The sequence below is a fragment of the Vicia villosa genome, linkage group LG7 (genome assembly GCF_029867415.1).
Source record: "Vicia villosa cultivar HV-30 ecotype Madison, WI linkage group LG7, Vvil1.0, whole genome shotgun sequence".
NCBI lineage: Eukaryota > Viridiplantae > Streptophyta > Magnoliopsida > Fabales > Fabaceae > Vicia > Vicia villosa.
Window position 1 is genome coordinate 28,223,075 of NC_081186.1, and position 20,159 is coordinate 28,243,233.

At 39.3% G+C, this 20,159-nt stretch overlaps 1 protein-coding gene across 1 annotated transcript in view; it reads left to right on the plus strand.

Moving 5' to 3' along the window:
• Nucleotides 1–19,451, plus strand: part of LOC131618801 (uncharacterized) — a 46,214-nt gene extending 26,763 nt beyond the window's left edge. Inside the window, exon 2 of the mRNA XM_058889958.1 lies at nucleotides 19,050–19,451. Coding sequence (XP_058745941.1) covers nucleotides 19,050–19,451 — 402 coding nt within the window. The remainder of the gene's footprint in view (nucleotides 1–19,049) is intronic.
• Nucleotides 19,452–20,159: the final 708 nt, after the last annotated feature.

A 20,159-nucleotide genomic window follows, 5' to 3' on the forward strand; every position in this document is an offset into this window, starting at 1 on the left:
CGGCCGCTCGAGCGCCGCATTGAGATGTTACTTCCAAGGATCATAGAACCCAAATACTATTCTAGGACAGGTTTTAACCAACTCAACTTCAGTGGGGAGGGTATCACCTATCAGCTCCATGCAAGCCTTTAAACCTAAGGCTATTGTTTGATTTGTCTTTGTGTGCCACATGTTTGCATCATAAGCATATCATTTTTGCACCAAACACTTCAAGGATCAAAGAGTTTACCTTTGTTTTTGCAGGTAATGGCTCCCGCCACCAAAGATTACATCCGAATCAACATCTCAACGGTACCATCTGAACTAAAAGACTTAGTGTCAGAATTCCCCAGGAATGTTCAATTCACTGAAAGGCATGGTCACCTACTCCATTTGGTTACCTCAAAATTTGAAGAAGACATGATACGGGTCCTGTTCCAGTTCTTTGACCCTGAACATCATTGCTTTACCTTTCCTGATTACCAGTTGGTACCCACTTTGGAAGAATTCTCTGAACTAATGGGATTACCTATTCGAGATCAATTACCTTTCACTGGTTTAGAAAGGATTCCAAAACCTGAAGTCATTGCTGCTGCTTTACATCTGCAGAAATCAGAAATCGAGTCCAATTGGGAAACAAAGAGTGGAGTTAAGGGTTTACTTGCCAAGTTCTTGTTGGAAAAGGCTCGACTACTGCTAGAAAACAAAAGTTACCCAGCTTTTGAGGAAGTTATGGCACTTTTGATCTATGGGTTGGTTTTATTCCCAAATCCCGACCAGTTCATAAGTATACACATCATCAACCTTTTCCTAATCCGTAACCCGGTACCAACATTGCTGGGAGACATTCTACATTCTCTACACACTCGTACCATGAAGAAACGAGGAACTCTCATGTGCTGTATACCACTACTGGCTAGATGGTTTACATTTCATCTTCCCCGATCAGTGTTGAGAAATGAACAAAGAATGCATTGGTCTCGCAGGATTATGTCTTTGTCTCATTCAGATATCCGGTGGAACAACTTCTTTCAAAGAGACATTACTATCATTGATCATTGTGGAGAGTACCCTAATGTGCCACTCCTTGGCATCAAAGGAGGCATCACTTACAATCCCTCTTTAGCTCTACGCCAATTCGGATATGCAAGGAGCAACGGTCCTCATGACATGATTATCCATGGCATTGTGTTTGATTACGAGAGTGATTCTCATAGACACCGACGAAGGTTCATACATGCATGGGGCAGTGTCTATAGAATAGAAAGCAAAACTCTGGGGCAATGGAATTCTATTCCTATGGAACCTTACCTCAGATGGGTCCGCACTCATGCTCAGAAACTCCTTATGCCATATCCTGCTGTTCTACCTGTGACTATTGAACCAGAGGTCGAAGGATATGGACCTCAAGTTATTCTACACCCGGACATGCCAACTGACCTAGAAGAGTTGCAAAAATCTTGGGTTCAACTCAAAGAGGAAAGAGACACCTTCAAATCATACTGTCAAGACTATGAGAGAAGGATATTGGAGCTCACCGGACAGCTTCAAGAAGAACAGCAGATCAACACATTCCTGGGGGCAAAGAGAAAGCGTCCACGGGAGACCTGAAGGATCATTTATCTTATTTCTGTCTTGTAAGCCCAAATGAGGCAAAGAAAAAAGAAGCAAAAAAAAAAGAAATAAATTGATTAACTAACGTTTGTTTCTTCTTTAACAAATCTAAACTCTAAGATCCTTGAAACATTGCACACACATTTCACTTCATGCATTGCATATACATTTCATACATTGCATTCATATACATTGCATATACATTCCATACATTGCATACACATGGCATCCAGTCATACACATTTCATAACAGGTTCTCATGACGGATTTCTCATCTCCTCGCTGTTTATTTCAGTCAGAAGAGATGGAATCCGAGGCAAGTATCAAGAATCTCGAAGCACAGAATGCCCAAGTTCAAATGGCAATTCTGGAACTGGCAAAGGGGCAACAAGAACTGAAAGCCCTGATAATCAAGAAGAAAAAGAAGCCCAAAGGATCTGTAGGTGTGAGTCACCTGAAAAGGAAGATCAAAATCCCAGTCAAAAAGTTCAAAAAACCAGGGTTCTGCTAAACCCTCTCTCTCTTCAAATGAAGAAAATGATCATTCTGGGGACGAACCGGATGATGAAAATTACCAACAGCTGGAAGACCGTATGAAAGCTATGGAGATACAAAAAATACCTGGCCTAGATTTCAATGATCTAGGGCTCATCTCGGATGTTGTTATCCCTCCAAAATTCAAAGTTCCTGTCTTTGCAAAATATGATGGAGTTTCTTGCCCGAAACTACATCTGAGATCCTATGTGAGGAAGATACAACCTCATACAACAGATAACAAATTGTGGATTCACTTCTTCCAAGAAAGTCTGTCGGGTACACAACTCGAATGGTACTATCAGCTGGAAAATACCAAGGTTCATACTTGGGAAGAATTAGCTGCTGCTTTTTACAAACAGTACCAATACAATGCTGATCTTGCACCAACTCGTACTCAACTAAGGGGCATGTCTATGGGACCAAAAGAAAGTTTCAAAAGATATGCACAAAAATGGAGAGATATGGCTGGAAGGGTTCAACCACCCTTATCTGATCGCGAACTAGTTGACATGTTCATGGGCACTTTAACTGGCCCTTTCTATAGCCATTTGCTGGGAAGTTCATCATCAGGTTTCACTGACCTGATACTGACCGGAGAACGTGTCGAAAGTGGCATTCAAAATGGAAAAATTCAAATAGGCTCCACCTCTGGTACTACAAAAAGGCCCATCAGCGGGAGAAATGAGGTCAATGCAACACAAATTCAGAAAAGTCGCAAAAGTGAGCAGCATCAATCTGTAGGGGCAGTTCTGATCTCCACATCTGCACCTCAAAAAGATCAACAGCCAAAATATACGCATCGACCAGATGCACCAAGAAGAAATTTCACCAAAATCAACATGCCAATCTCTCAGGCATTGCAGCACTTGCTAAAAGCATATCTGATTACCTTAAGAGGTCCTCCAAGGAATGTCAACACTTCCTCTCCGAATTATCGCCCTGATGCGACATGTGCCTATCATTCAAACTGTCCAGGACATGACGCAGATCACTGCTGGGCCCTGAAAAATAAAATACAAGATATGATAGATGCTGGTGAAATTGAGTTCGATCCTCCAGAAACTCCAAATGTCATCACTGCACCTATGCCAAAGCATGACAAAACTGTCAACGCTATCCTGGACACTGTTTACATCTATGATGTGAACGAATTATCAACCCCACTTTGCGAAGTCAAGGGAAAGCTAATCCGAGCTGGTTACTTCCCAGGATGTGACCCCGACTGCTTTTACTGCTCCTGCCTGCCCAATGGTTGTGAAAATCTGAGGATGGGAATTCAAAAATGGATGGATCGTCGTATCATTATGTTTGAGAGGCTCCCTTCTATGGACGTGTTGTGCGAAGTCTTTGCAAACAGGATGAGAATAGAGGATGCCTCAGTGATATCCAGCTTACCATTCAAAATCTCTGCCAAGGCTCCATTCAAAATTTCTGCTACACTCAAAGTGGCATCAGTAGTCATTGCTAGTCCAACTCCATTTCCATACTCCTCAGACAAAGCTGTCCCATGGGGATATGACGCTAATGTCTACATTCATGGAGTTAAGCAGGGTACCTCGACTGAAGAGACCGCAAAGTTAACTACTCCAACTGTGGGTAATATTGTGGGTACCAGCAAGATCACGAGAAGTGGAAGAATCTTTTCACCAGAAATTTCTCCAAATGTTGCTGCTGGTCCAGTCCGAGTTCCAGTTCCTAATCAAAATGTCAACGCTCAAGGCAAAGAGCCACAAGTTGAACAAGTTCAAACCCCGGTGGAGATCACTGCTGAGGATCCATCAAAGCAAGAAATGGAGGAAATATTGAAAATCATCTGCAAGAGTGATTACAATATTGTTGAGCAACTGGGGCACACTGCTTCAAAAATCTCAATGCTATCTCTGCTAAAATATTCAGAAGCTCATGCCAAAGCTCTGATGAAGTTCCTGAAAGCTGCGCATGTGCCTCAAGAGATCTCAGTCGACCAATTTGAGAATTGTGTTGCCAATTTAACCGTGAGCAATGGTCTCGGTTTCTCCGATGTGGATCTAACCCCTGCTGGAAAAAATCACAACAAAGCCTTACATATCTCCATTGAATGTAATGGCACCACTCTATCTCATGTGCTAGTAGATAAAGGTTCTTCTCTGAACGTGTTACCGAAAACAGTACTAGAAAAGCTTGACTTCGAAGGAATTGTGTTACAGCCAAGTGATGTTGTGGTAAGAGCCTTTGACGGGTCAACCAGAACGGTATACGGAAAAGTGAATCTCCCAATCAGAGTGGGTTCTCAGATCTTTGATTCTATCTTTTACGTAATGGAAATTCACCCAGCCTACTCCTGTTTACTTGGACGCCCTTGGATACATGGGGCAAACACTGTAACTTCTACCCTGCATCAGAAGTTAAAATATCCAGTAAAAGGAAAGATTGTCACAGTCTATGGCGAAGAGGAATATGTGGTTAGTCACCTAAGCAATTCCAAATATGTTGAGTTGGAGGACGAATTCATCGAAACTCCATGCCAATCATTTGAGGTGGTCTCTCCAGATGTCTCTACCATCAAGCATATTCCTGCTACTCCAACTACAACTATGGCTTCTTTCAAAGATGCCAAAGCCATGATTGAACAGGGTGATTGCACAGTATGGGGACAACTTCCCAATATACCCTACAAGTCTGACAAACTAGGTCTGGGCTATGATAGTGAAAATCAAAAGAATGATCAAAGTCCTCGTTCTGGAGGATTGATGTCACACTTCGTCAGCCAAGAAATAAACGCTATTGAAGATGAAGGAGTGTGCATGAACCATATCATTCAGCCATATCCAGATGAAATTCCACCCATTTCCATGGGAATGTGGGATGCTGTTCAAGAACCAAACGGCGGGTATAATTATCAGTATGCCGAACCTCAGAATTCTTATATTGCTATGGAGGACCTTACCCCGACTGGATGGGGTGATCAAATTGGAAATGATCAAATTTTCACAAGTCCTGTCACTGAGCAATATCAAAATCCACCCAAAGAAGTATGGGACACGCTAGGAGAACCCAGCGGCAAATATGACTATATGGTGAAATATTCCGCTCCTCCAAGCTCACAAATTGCTATGGAGGACATTGTCCCAACTGGATGGGATGAAAATTACGATGACAATTTCGCTCTTGAAAAAGCCAGGGAAATACCAATTAACGAGGGTTGCTTTCTGTCAGCATACACTCCTCACCAAGATGCACAAGTCTCTATTCAAAACATCATCCCGACTGCATGGGACGGCCTTATCGAGCATCTCGCTCAGCCAACAGAGATATCTCAGCCTGGGCTCTCGTATCCAGCAGAGTATATCCCTTATCCCGAAGGATCACCGACTCATTTTCCCACTAATGAAATCAATGCTGTGGAAGATGAAGAAGACAACTGCAACTGGAACAGCTGGATACTCCCTGCTCACAACAGTGGATTGAACAACTGGAAAGCTGAGGATGTGATCTCCTTTGACCAGGAGTAAATGCCATTTCCTGTTTTCTTTGTGTATATTGTGCAAAGATAAAAGTGGTTCCTGAACAGTCGAACCATGAGCTTGAAAGCCGTGTGCCTTAGCACACCGGTCCTTCTATAAGGGCTTATCATATCATGATCATGTGCATTCAATAAAATCATGGGACGCTTGCATATTTAAATTTTGTGATCCTTTTTCCTTCTTTCTTCGCTTTCAAATAGCTATGTTTTTTCTTCACACATACTCACATAATTAACATGCAGATTCACATACACTCTGGATCCAGTCAACAACGATTCTGCTATTGCCCGTCATGACTTTGAAAATCCGATCTACCAAACTGAGGACGAAAGTGAGGAAGATTGTGAAGTGCCAAGAGAATTTGCAAGGCTGCTAGAACAAGAAGACAAGGCCATACAGCCTCACGAGGAGCCAATTGAGGTAGTCAACTTGGGCAGCAACGAAGAAAAGAAAGAAGTCAAAATAGGGGCTGATTTAGAACACAGCGTCAAGCAAAGACTGATTCAAATGCTGCGAGACTACGTCGAGATATTCGCCTGGTCCTATGAGGATATGCCAGGCCTTGACACGGACATCGTAGTTCATCGCCTGCCAATCAAAGAAGGTAGCACTCCAGTCAAACAGAAACTACGAAGGAGTAGGCCTGATATGTCAAAAAAGATCAAAGACGAGGTTGAAAAACAGTTCAATGCCGGATTCCTAAAAGTTGTAAGTTATCCTCCTTGGATAGCTAACATCGTCCCTGTACCTAAAAAAGACGGGAAAGTCAGAATGTGCGTGGACTACAGAGATCTGAACCGGGCAAGTCCCAAAGATGATTTCCCTTTACCACACATCGATGTACTGGTTGACAATACCGCACAATGCAAGGTATTCTCCTTTATGGACGGATTCTCAGGGTACAATCAAATCAAGATGGCACCCGAAGACATGGAAAAAACAACCTTCACAACACCCTGGGGAACCTTTTGTTACAAAGTAATGCCCTTTGGTCTGAAAAACGCAGGAGCGACTTATCAACGTGCAATGGTAGCACTATTTCATGATATGATTCATCAAGAAATAGAGGTGTATGTCGATGACATGATTGCAAAATCCAACACCGAGGAAGAACATTTGGGTCATTTACACAAGTTGTTTCACAGACTCAAAAAATACAAGTTGCGACTGAACCCAAATAAGTGTACCTTTGGAGTAAGATCCGACAAACTCTTAGGTTTCATCGTCAGCAGCAAAGGTATTGAGGTTGATCCCGCCAAGGTTAAAGCCATTCAAGAAATGCCTATACCTCGTACCGAGAAACAAGTCAGAGGATTCTTGGGACGTCTAAATTACATCGCCCGATTCATTGCCCACATGACTACTACTTGTGTGCCGATCTTCAAACTGTTGAAGAAAGATCAAGTGGAAAGGTGGAATGACAAATGCCAGTTAGCCTTTGACAAAATCAAAGAATATCTCCAAAAACCTCCAATCTTGTTGCCACCAGTGGAAGGCAGACCTCTGATAATGTACCTAACTGTGTTAGAAGACTCAATGGGGTGTGTACTAGGACAACATGACGAATCCGGCCGAAAGGAGCACGCAATCTACTATCTTAGCAAAAAGTTTACCGATTGTGAAACAAGATACTCACTACTCGAAAAAACTTGTTGTGCCTTAACTTGGGCAGCTCGCCGGCTAAGACAGTACATGCTAAATCACACCACTTTCCTAATCTCCAAGATGGATCCCATCAAATACGTGTTCGAAAAACCTGCTCTCTCTGGAAGAATAGCGAGATGGCAAATGATCTTAACAGAATATGACATTCAATACACTTCACAAAAAGCAATCAAAGGAAGTGTGGTAGCTGATCATCTGGCTCATCAAGCAGTGGATGATTATCAAGCATTGAACTTTGACTTCCCAGACGAAGACATTATGCTAGTCAATGACTACAAACAACCAGGACCAGAAGAAGGACCCGAGCCAGGATCCCGGTGGACTATGGTTTTTGACGGAGCTTCTAATGCACTTGGCAATGGCATCGGAGCTGTGATCATTTCCCTCGCAGGAAGTTACACACCGTTCACTGCCAGATTATGCTTCAATTGCACTAACAATATAGCCGAATACGAAGCATGTATTCTGGGTCTTAAAGCTGAAATCGATCTAAGAATCAAATTCCTGGAAGTCTACGGGGACTCGGCCATGGTAATCTACCAAGTCAAAGGGGAATGGGACACGAAGCACCCGAATCTGATTCCTTACAAAGAATATGTGCTGAGTTTGATTCCTTACTTCGAGGAAATCATTTTCGAACACATCCCACGCGAGGAAAATCAACTAGCTGATGCTTTAGCTACCATGTCATCCATGTTCAAAGTCAGGTGGGACAGCGAGGCGCCTATAATCACCATTTACAGGCAAGATGAACCATCTTATTGCAATGAGGTCAATACCGAAGGAACCGAGGAAAAACCATGGTTCCATGAAGTAAAAAGATATCTCGAAGCTCAGGAGTACCCTGAAGGGGCATCCATTAACGACAGAAAGTTTTTAAGAAGATTTGCTGCCAAATTCTTTCTAAGCAATGGAACCCTATACAAACGCAACCATGACTCGACTTTACTTCGCTGTGTAAACAAGAAGGAAGCAGAACATATCATGGAAGAAATACACAATGGTACCTTCGGTACTCATTCCAGTGGACATACAATGGCTAAAAAGATCCTTAGAGCAGGTTATTACTGGTCTACCATGGAAACAGACTGCCATCATCACTCCCGAACATGTCACAAATGCCAGATATACGCTGACAAAGTACATGTACCTCCAGTTCCATTAAGCGTCCTGACGGCTCCTTGGCCTTTTGCAATGTGGGGTATTGATATGATTGGAGAAATCAAACCTACTGCCTCCAACGGACATCGCTTTATCCTGGTCGCTATTGACTACTTCACAAAGTGGGTAGAAGCAGCTTCATTTGCTTCTGTTACCAAGAATGTGGTGGCCCGGTTCATCAAAAACAATCTCATTTGTTGGTATGGCATCCCTGAACGGATTATCACAGACAATGGCACAAATCTAAACAACAGAATGATTAATGAACTTTGCACACAGTTCAAGATCAAGCATCATAATTCCTCTCCATATCGACCAAAGATGAACGGCGCGGTGGAAGCTGCCAACAAGAACATCAAGAAAATCATACAAAAAAATGACAGTAACCTACAAAGACTGGCATGAGATGTTGCCTTTTGCCCTTCATGGTTATCGCACATCTGCGCGTACTTCAACAGGGGCAACTCCATTCTCCTTAGTCTATGGTATGGAGGCAGTTCTTCCAATTGAAATTCACATTCCTTCCCTAAGGATTATGAAAGAAGCCAATCTAGACGAAGACGATTGGATTCAAACACGGTTGGACCAGATAAACTTGATTGATGAGAAAAGGCTCGCAGCTATTTGTCATGGTCAGCTATACCAAAAGCGTATGATCAAAGCCTTCAACAAAAAAGTCAAAAGTCAAGCATACCAAACTGGTGGCTTGGTTGTCAAACGCATCATCTTACCACAAGGTGATCCCAGAGGCAAATGGACTCCCACCTACGAGGGACCATTCATAATCAAGAAAATATTCTCCGGCGGCGCCATGTTGCTTACCACCATGGATGGCGAGGATTTCCCACATCCTGTGAATGCTGACATAGTCAAAAAATACTTCTCTTAAAAAGAAAAAAACACAGCTCGCTAAGTTGAAAACCTGAAAGGGCAACTTAGGCAAAAATGAGCGTCTCGGTGGATTGAAAACCCGAAAGGGCGGTCCAGGCAAAAATTAGAGACTAAACAAATACTATCCCGGTAGGCTGAAAACCTGAAAGGGCAGCCTAGGCAAAAGTTAGGGAATGAAACATACAACTGTGTTCCGTTCAGCTGCCTACTCACCATCAAGATTCAACACCTCAAAGACACCGATCAGTCCAATCACTTTCTTCCAACAAGTGAGGGATGAGATGCTCGAGGACAGATTGGCAATAGCAGAGTTGAAACTTGACTGGATTGTTTTCACATAGCTATTTATCTTCATAAATATTTTCCAAAACTTTCTGACAATTTCCTACTTCTAGGATTGTTGTCTCCCTGTGCTAACCAGCCTATCATGGCTCTTTTTCAATGCAGCTTAGGCTCAAAAATCACTATTTTTACTTTTTCTGTTTTAAATACGTAAGCGTCCCAATGATAATTTTGAATGAACATGTGCATTTGAATATGATTGATGTTTACCAGGAAAAACAGGAATAGCATTCAGGAAATGTCCCAGTTATCTGGACATCATTCCATCAGAAGAAAATCCCCAAGAGAAACGCGTTTCTCAGCAAATTCCTCAAAAAGATTTTCTCTTCAAAAGAAGTCTTATCCCCCAGCAGGGTTGTTCCAGATTACTATCTTCAGAAGGTGTGATCCCCGCACCCGGACTTGGTCAGATAGTGCATCGGAGGATTATGCATCTTCCTCATTCCCGTTTGAAAGGGCATAAGAACTTCCAGCTACCTTTCATTTTCAAGAGATATTCAAAGATCCTTCAACGGAGTACCAGGGTTCTCAAAGAATTTCCCCAGCCGAGGGTACTCAAAAAAGACAAAAGATCATCAACGATCACAATACATTCATGTCCAGATGACTAGTGGGAATTTATTTTTCCAACTAGAAGCTTGACACGCATCACATTCACATTCACATATTCATACATCACACATTCACATTCACATATTCATACATCACACATTCACATTCACATATTCATATATCACACATTCATATTCACATTCATGCATCATGCATCATGCGCATATTCATACGCATAGTCATACACAACATAACATGCATATTTCTCCGGGAATATCTCACATTTACATGCATCATAAACATTGCATATCACTAACTTGATTTTTCAGGTAGACGGATATCTTCAACAAAGATGTTCTCAATCACATGCAGTGTTCACCTGAATTCCATGAACAGCTCTCTCAGATATAATCAAGCCGAAGATTCATTATGATCACTAACCAACTCAAAAACAAACATCACAGATCTAAAGTTGATACCTCAGACGGTTCCAGAACGATCTAGCATCACAGATCTAAAGTTGATACCTCAGACGGTTTCAGAACGATCTAGCATCACAGATCTAAAGCGATACCTCAGACGGTTCCAGAACGATCTAACGTTGCAGATCTAAAGCGATACCTCAGACGGTTCTAGAACGATCTAGCATCACAGATCTAAAGCGATACCTCAGACGGTTCCAGAACGATCTAACGTTGCAGATCTAAAGCGATACCTCAGACGGTTCCAAAACGATCTAACATTGCAGATCTAAAGCGATACCTCAGACGGTTCCAGAACGATTTAACATTGCAGATCTAAAGCGATACCTCAGACGGTTCCAGAACGATTTAACATTGCAGATCTAAAGCGATACCTCAGACGGTTCCATAATGATCAACTTTCAAAATCTAAAGCAAAAAAAAAACTTTGGACAAGTTCCGTAGCAATCATCCTCCAAGACTTAAGGCGGTAACCTTGGACGGTTCCGAAACAGTCAACACAAAGACTTTCAAATCCTTCATCAAGATATAATCAATGGATTCATTCTGATGAACAAACCATCAACCCATTCACCAGGTGGCATCTGAAAGCCCATCTCAGGTAATGTGTCAATCTGCCAACAACATTTCGCAGACGATATTCAAATGCAACTTCCAACATCTCTTCTGATCGAGGTAAGTGCAAATTTTCAGGGCATCTAAATATTCAATCATCTTCTACCTTCAGATTTCAGACAATCTCTTCAGGTTTAAGAAGATTGAATAGGGGCAACTGTTATACCCCAAAATTTGCCCACATATTTTTCAAGAAAACTCCAATCTGAAAATTAAGAGTCTCATATAATCATGGATTTTTATTTCAACAAATATCCTGACATATGAAATACTTAGTTTTTAGAATTTTTCTTATACAGTAATTTGGCCTGAATTTATTCTTACGCAAACGCCAAATACTGTTTATTACTTCACACATGCTATTTATTTATTTACAGATAAATAGTACTGACACAATTGGTACAGAGTTAAATCTTTTTGCAGGCGCAGAATCAGGAAACTCAGACTGTACTGGTAACAGTATATTAGTTATTTATTATGTCTATGTTTTTAACAAGTCATGTAAATAAACTTTCATTTTTCACATAAAACAAAAACAAAAACAACAAAAAAAGAAAATTAACTTTGACTGTTGATTCTTCATTCTAACTGCTACGTCAATACCTGAACAGTCAGTTGACAGCTAAACTGCTGGCAGTACAATTCTCAGTGTTTTGTACCATCAATCAAATCAATCTTTCACAATTCAAAATTCCAAGATTTTTTGTGCTAGAAGTCTTCTGAATATCACACGATTAGCAGAAACTCAACACTGCACAAAAATCAGGTACGCTTAACTGTCTCCTACATAAACAGTCCCTAATCAGGTTTTTTCTTGTTTTTACAGGAGCAAAAAGTTTTTGAGAGCTCCAATGGATTTCATACACATCCATATATCTCAAAGTACCATCATACAAATTTTCAAACTTCAATTCACTCAGACGCACCGTCAGCAGCTCAAACAGTCAACAGACGACCCGTTTGACCAAAAAAGTCAACAGACAGTCAAAAATGAATTTTTTTGTCAAAGTCCATATTTTGTCAAAGGATTCATCATTTGATCATTGGATGATCATAATTCATCAAGGAAAGATCAAAAATCAACAAAACCCTAAGATTCAAAATTAGGGTTTTTGCCTGAAAAGTCAACTCAACTTTGACTGATCATAACTCTCTCATCCTTCATCCAAAAAATTCAAACCAAAGCTTGTTTTGAAGGAGATTCAATTATCTTTCAAATGCCATTGATCCCATGGTCATTGGATTCACCATTTGAAAAATATGATCAAAGACATTACAGGTCATTTTCAAAGTCAACAAAAAGACACTTTTTTCAAAAGGACACACAAGGAGCTTCAAAAATCATTTTGACATGAGACCAAAGGCATTGGTTAGAGGACTCTTTGAGGTTTCCAAAAAGTGCAAGATCTCCTTCATATGACAAAAATTGAAGGATTTACACCTTGTTAAAGTTGGCTAAATTTTGGGAAAATACATGAAATCAACATTGCTCAAAAATGTATTTTTTCCAAATGGGGCCAAGTTTTCAGCATTCAAACATCATTTCCATGATGTTATGGGCCTCCCACGACCAAGACAAAGCCCACATCATTTTTCTCCATTTTTTGATTTAATTTTATCATTTAAGATTAAATTAAAAAGGAAAAAAGGAAGGATAAATCATAGCTTATTTTCTAAGCTAAAAGCTCACACATGTGGCTTAATTATGCAGCAAGAAAGCTGCAAGGAAAGGCTAAGGAAAGAGCAAGCCAAGGTTGCTTGAGTTCCAAGCTTGAAAGTCAAAATTCAACAAAAGCAATCATTGCTTTTAGCTTCAAATTTAAGCACTCCAAGGCCTATAAATGAAGCTGCATATTTCATAAGCAAAAAGAGCCAAGACACCCACGAAAATATAGCAAGCATAGCATAGAAACACACCAAAATTCTCTCAAAATTCCATAACTTTGTAATTTTCAATTTCCATATTCCAATCAATATTAATACAAACAAACACTTTCAATCATCTTCTAAGATCATATAAAGTAAGAACAAACTCTTTGTGTGGTCCCATGAGAGTCGTATCACGTGCATAAGCGTTCTTCATATTCATACATGAACAATTTTTGTTTTCCTATATTTACTTAACCTCATTATAAACTAATCATTCTAATGAGTTCATAAGGCCTCATAGGGTAGATCTGGGCTCTAACATGAGAGTTTCCACGTGAGAATAACCCTATGCCATTTAACAAGTGTTCTTACATGCTTAAGCTTCAACCTCTTCGAATCCCTAGATACAGCGCCCAAATAACAAAACTAACACCACCATCGTGTTCAGGAGGTGATTTTAAGTAGATCTGGGTCATTTATTTTTATTCATAACGCTTATTTTTGCAGGTGTGGGAAGCTACCAAAAGTTGCGTTTCTGACGTACAAATAGGGGAGGTTTAAAACCCCCGCTATTTGTTTAAAAAATAAGGCAGACGGAGGTTGAAGACGACCACGCGTCCAAGCGTGGTTCGTCAGTCAAAAGTTGACAATTCTATCTGCACGCGTGGCAGATTTCCTTCTCCTCATTCGTTGGTCAGCCAGCATGGGTCCCAGCGTGGACTTTGAATATCTGACTAATCATATGCACTGATTTCCATATGGCTATCATGTTCCCTCATGATCTGAGCCATATGATCAATCTCAAAAGCCAATTCAACGCGCCAGATCAAACAGTCCATACCATGCACTTTCCAGCCCATCACACCTGATAAGTATCCCTTTTATTTCTATTTTTATTTTCTATTTTATTTTAATTTCTTTGTTAAATTAATTAAAAATAGTTTTAAAAATCCAAAAAATACACAAAAAATATTTTTAGACTTCTAAAATAATATATTATTTTCTGAAATAAAAATATTTTATTTTTCTTCAAAATTTTAATATTTTGCATAATTAATTAGTATATATTTATATATTTGCTTCTCAATTATTCTAACCAATCAAAAAATCATAAAAAAAATTGTTCTTTATATTAAATATTGTTTATATACTATAAGCTAATTTTGTACATATTTTGAATAATTTTCTCTTTAAGTTTTAATTATTTGTGTAATTATTTGCATAATTATGTATTAATTAACTTAATCAATTTCAAATCAATTTCAAAAATTCCAAAAAAATTAGTTTTGTTTTAAAATTAATTAACAAATATTTTGTACATATTTTAAACTTAATTTCTAGGTTTAAATATATTTTCATTTTTTTCTTCATTTTAATTTAATTAATCATGCATTAATTATAATTAAAACCAATCATAAAAAATCCAAAAACATGCCTTTTATTTTTCTTGCAATTTAAATTCCTAGATAAATGTATAGGATGTCAAATTCATGTAAATAGGCTAGTTTACATTTCCTGCACAATCGATGTAATAGCGTAGATTTACTTTCCGCACTTTACATTTCCGCATTTTAATTTCCAGCAAATATAAACTGCGTGTATGTCAAAGATAAAATTGAACCGTTAGATCACTAACTTCAAAGATAAAATATCTGAATACAAACACAATCACACTTGCACCTCTTAAGGTAAATCCCTTCTCATTCTTTTCAAAATCAAAGTCAAAATTCTACTGTTTTGAGTACAAAATCGAACCTTGCGTTTATATCCGGTGAAAGGATAGATTTTTAAAGGAAATAGGATAAAGACCTTACAACTCAGGGTAGACCTCCTAGTTTGCTTGCTCAAATCAAAACAAACAAAATTCTCATACACTGTTGTTTTTCAAAACAAAACTTTCAAAAAGACAATACTTTGTATACATCCAAACACGGATTATTACAAAGTTAACGCTCTTTTCAAAACATCTTTCGAAAGATAAACAAGCATTTTGTATACATCCACACACGGATCATTACAAAATTCAAATTACAAAGGTATTTGAAACCACATATGAGCAATTTCAGAGCAATTGAAAAGTGATCGAAAAACAAGTAAGCTAAGCAAACTTAAGAGCCCATGGATAACCATGGATACAAAGGGTGCTAACACCTTCCCTTTGTATAACCTACCCCCTTACCCAGAATTTCTTAAAGGTCTTTTTTCTGTTTCTTTTATAAACCTTTCCTTAATTGGATAAAATAAAAGGTCGGTGGCGACTCTGTGATATTTTCAAAAATGTGAAAGCATTAAGCGATAAAAAAGAGTCAGTTCACGTATCTCTACAGAACAGAGGTATGGCCCGGGATTAAAAAAATCGGAGGTCCACAGAATCCTTCCCACATTGGTACAGTTTTACGATCAGACGTATCACTGCTTCACCTTCTCAGATTATCAACTCGTACCCATGTTAGAGGAGTACGCTCACCTAGTTGGAATACCTATCTGTATGTAAGATATGTACTCTGGTTTGGAAAAGGATCTCAAGGATATGGTTGTTGAAGCAACCACTCCTTTGAAATTATTGGATGTCATGGCTCACATGACCAGAAAGAAAGGAGTCAAGGGTTTGTCCGCCAAGTTCTTGATAGAACAAGCTCGACACTTCGCCCATATTAAGGATATAAGTGCTTTCGATGATATCTTTGCTCTGCTTCTATACATACTTTTCCTCTTACCCAACATTGACAACTTGGTTGAAGTTAAAGCGATCAAGATTTTCATAATCAGGAACTCAGTTCCTACCCTGCTGGAGGATGCTTACCACACTATCCACTTAAGGAATTTACACACTGGAGGAATGATCACATGTTATGTACTGTTACTATATAAATGGTTTGTCTCACATCTACCCAAGTCTAGAACCTTTTGAGACCTAAAGGATGGTTTCCGTTGGTCGCAAAAGATTATGTCTCTCACGCATATTGACATCAACTGGTGCAAATGCAGTAACCTTGGAATCAACATAATCAACAGTTGTGGTAGTTATCCCAACATACCCCTTATTAGAACTAAGGGAGGAAACAACTACAATACGGTCTTAGCCCTTCGTCGGCATGGCTACGTCATGAAAGATATACGGAGCAATATTCAGTTGGAAGTACTTTTCTTCTTAAACGACAATCACAAAAGCAAAATGCTGAGAAAGGAGACTATGTAGGCATCGCGCCATGTTCATAAGAAAGGGACAGAATCATTGGGAAAAGATTTATGTGTTTCTAAGGAGCCTTACCTCCATTGGGTTCGCGATAGAGCTATCAAGTTGAAAATGTCGTATCCACGTCAAGAGCCTGTTCCTCAAAAAGAACGTGTCTCCTTTTTCACTAACAACATTGAAAAACTGCAGTTGGCTTTAACTATAGCACGACAAGAGAGGAACGCTTAGAAAAACTAGTATATGGATGTCAACTTGGAAAATGATGAAATTCAGATTCATCTAAAAAAGAAGGATGAGCTGATTAAGATACTCGAGCAATACGCGGTAAAAGGGAAACCAGAAGATGCTCTTTCCTCTCATATCCCGCCTGCCACTTGGATTATCCATCAACTCACCATGGAAAATGATCAGTTGAAGAAAAAACAGAAGAAAGGATCAGAGTTTGAAAATGGATCTTCATCAGAGTCTTAGTATCTCTTTTCTGTATTCCTGTAAATTACCGCTTAAGCTTGTAAAAATTGTGTGTTTTAAATCAATAAAGTGTGTTCAACTTTTCGACAATAAACTATCGAGTTTCCTTGGAGAATTCATCTTTTGCTACATTTCATACCATGCATTCATCTTTTCATGCATTTTACTCATTCTCTGTCATACATCGAGTCTCACTAGTTGAACTTCTTGTTCCATTTGAAATAGGAGCAGAAGAAAAAGAAATTCTCAACTTTGAAGAAGAAATAGAAGGGAAAGAATTCAGGCTGTCTCATTCGTACATTACCCACGGAAGTCGCAAGAAAAGAATGGATGACTTAGAGGAAGAGAATGGAGAACTCTGAGAAGAAGGTGCTACACTAAAAAAGACCTTGGAAAGACTTAACTGTATGGTAGAAGCTTTGACTGCTGTGCAGAATCGGCCGACGCCTGTGATTTCAAAAGTTGTTTCTACACTGATACCTACGGCTCAGCCTACATATGTCTAGGCCAGGCCAGGCCAGGCTTTTATATTAATAGAAAAGGCCTAGGCTTTTTTATAAGCCTATTTAGCTAAAAAGGCTAGGCCACAGGCCATATGAAAAGCCTTTTAAGCTTATGAGGCCAACCTATTTAAATAAATATGAATAATTTTATTATTATTATATTGTATTTTGTAATTTGAATTAAACTATAAAAATAAATCTTAGTTATCTTGAAGAAATTATGAAAATAAGATGAAAAAAATCTTATGAACAATGTAATAAGTTGCTTCCATAAGTGCTCTCAAACAAATAATATCACAAAATTTATGCTATTAGGTAAACTCAAATAAGTCAACACAAACAAACATTTAATCTCACTAATATTTTAATTTGTTAGTCTATATAAAGTTGAGTTGAATGAATTATTTATAATTGTTCAAATGAAATAGGCTTTTAACTAGGCTCATAAGCTAATCAGGCCTTCAAAAAGGCCTGGCTCGGGCCAACAAAACAAGCCTACAATAGGCTACATGCCAGGCTTAGGCTTCAAAAAGGCCACGCTCAGGCTTGGAGAAGCCTAGTTCGGCCCAGCCTATTCCCACCCCTACCTGCGAGTATTCCTCAGAATACCATGCCACCCAATCGACCTTGGGGTATGCCATACAACTTTATGCCAGAGGGTTACAAACCTCTAGGGGCTTATATACCAAGAAGAATAACGGCAATGACTAAGGGATTCAGCCCGTTGGTTCTAAAATACCAAGATCTGTTGTTGTAATGACTATGCCACAACTAGTAGTACATATTGTTCCTCCACTAGAAGAACAAGTATATCATTATGCTCCTAGTGAAAGTACTAGAATAGGAGAAAGATTGGACGAGTTCCAAGAACGGTTCTGCAAATGCATAAGGAACTCAAGGCTCTTCGAGAACAACATTTATTCGGAAAGAATGCTGCAAACCTTTGTCTAGTTCCGAACATTAAGATTCCTCACAAGTTTAAAGTATCAGACTTCGAGAAGTACAAAGGGAATTCATGCCCATAGAGTCACTTAGTGATGTACGCTCGAAGGATGTCAACTCAGACTGACAACCAATAATTGCTCAATCATTATTTTCAAGACAGGCTGACTGGTGCTGCACTTAAATGGTATATGGACTTGGACAGTTCAAAGATTCATACTTTTGGAGACCTTAAAGAGGTCTTTGTCAAACAGTATAAGTACAACTTGTATATGGCTCCCGACAAGGACCAACTCTGAGCTATATCTCAAAAGGATGGAGAAAGCTTCAAGGAACATGCTCAGCAATGGCTTGAAGTTGCTGCTCAAATTTGTCCTCCTCTTGAAGAAAAAGAGATGACGAAAATCTATCTCAAGATGTTGAGTCCATTTTACTATGGACAGATGGTTGCAAGTGCACCTAGTGACTTTACCGAGAGGGTAAACATGGGATTACGGCTAGAAGAAGTAGTTCAAGAAGGATATGCTTAAATAGAGAAGCGGAATCATCTACTGGTCCTAATAAATATGGAAGTTCTTTCCAAAAGAAAAAGGATCAAGACGTCAGTACCATCTTACAAAACAAACCCAGAAAGAGGTATCAACCTCAAGGTGCTACAGTTACTTCGGTTGTTATCTCAGCGTTAGTCTATCAACAATAACTCTCTCAACAACAAATTCATCAACAGGCTCGTCAACAAAACAACAACAATCAGTTTCAAAGATTTCCAAACTTTGATCTTGTACTGATGCCTTACACAGAGTTGTTTTCTGCCCTACTGTCAAAGGGGAACATTCATACAAGGTCTCCACCTGTTATTCCGAAGGATCTTCCTTATTGGTTTAAAGTTGATCAGTTATGCCCCTATCATCAGGGAGCGCCAGGACATAACATAGAAAACAGCTACGGTTTTAAGGCAGACATCCATAGGTTAGTAAGAAGTGGAATGTTATCTTTCAAAGATACAAATCCCAATGTTCAAACAAATCTATTACCGCAACATGGAAATGTTTCCGTCAACATGGTATATGGATGTCCAGGAGAATATCGTATCAACAACGTGCTTCACATGAGAGGTGACTTAGTGTGAATACATGCCACCATGGGGAGAATTGCCAATCTACGAAAACACAACTACTGTTGTTGTCCAGTTTGTTGTATAAAATCTCAAGGATTTTTACTGGTCAAAAGAGGTGTGCAATACTTGCTGGACCAAAACATCATTCAAGTCACGAGAAACAAAGACAAGAATGAAATCAACATGGTTCAAGGTTGCCTTGGAAAATACAAAGTCTTCAACATATAGCACATTTGGGGATCGATAGTCCGATTTCACAAAACTTTGAGCGAGCTCGACTACTTCAGTTCAAAAGCTCATCCATAATGGAGATGTAAAATTTGTTGAAGAAATTAACGAGGGTGCTCACGTATTTGTAACGACATCTAAAGTTTAATCAACCGTAAAATCATCGCAGTGCTCAACAACGGAGATGAGGAAGAATTTTTCGTTGTAACTCCTCAAATCAACAAAAGTGAACCATTAGAGATTGAATATGACAGCAGAAAATCAACAGTTGCTCCGTTAGTCATCTACTTGCCAGACCATGTGCCATTTACATCATAAAAAGTTGTACCATACAAGTACAACACTACCATGATTGAAAATGGGAAGGAAATATCATTACCATGCGTTGTCAACATCACGGACATCCGTCGAGTTACTAGAAGTGGAAGAGTCTTCAACACAGTAACAGAAAATGCAAAAACTCCTCAAGAAGAGGTACCTCTTGGTCAAAAC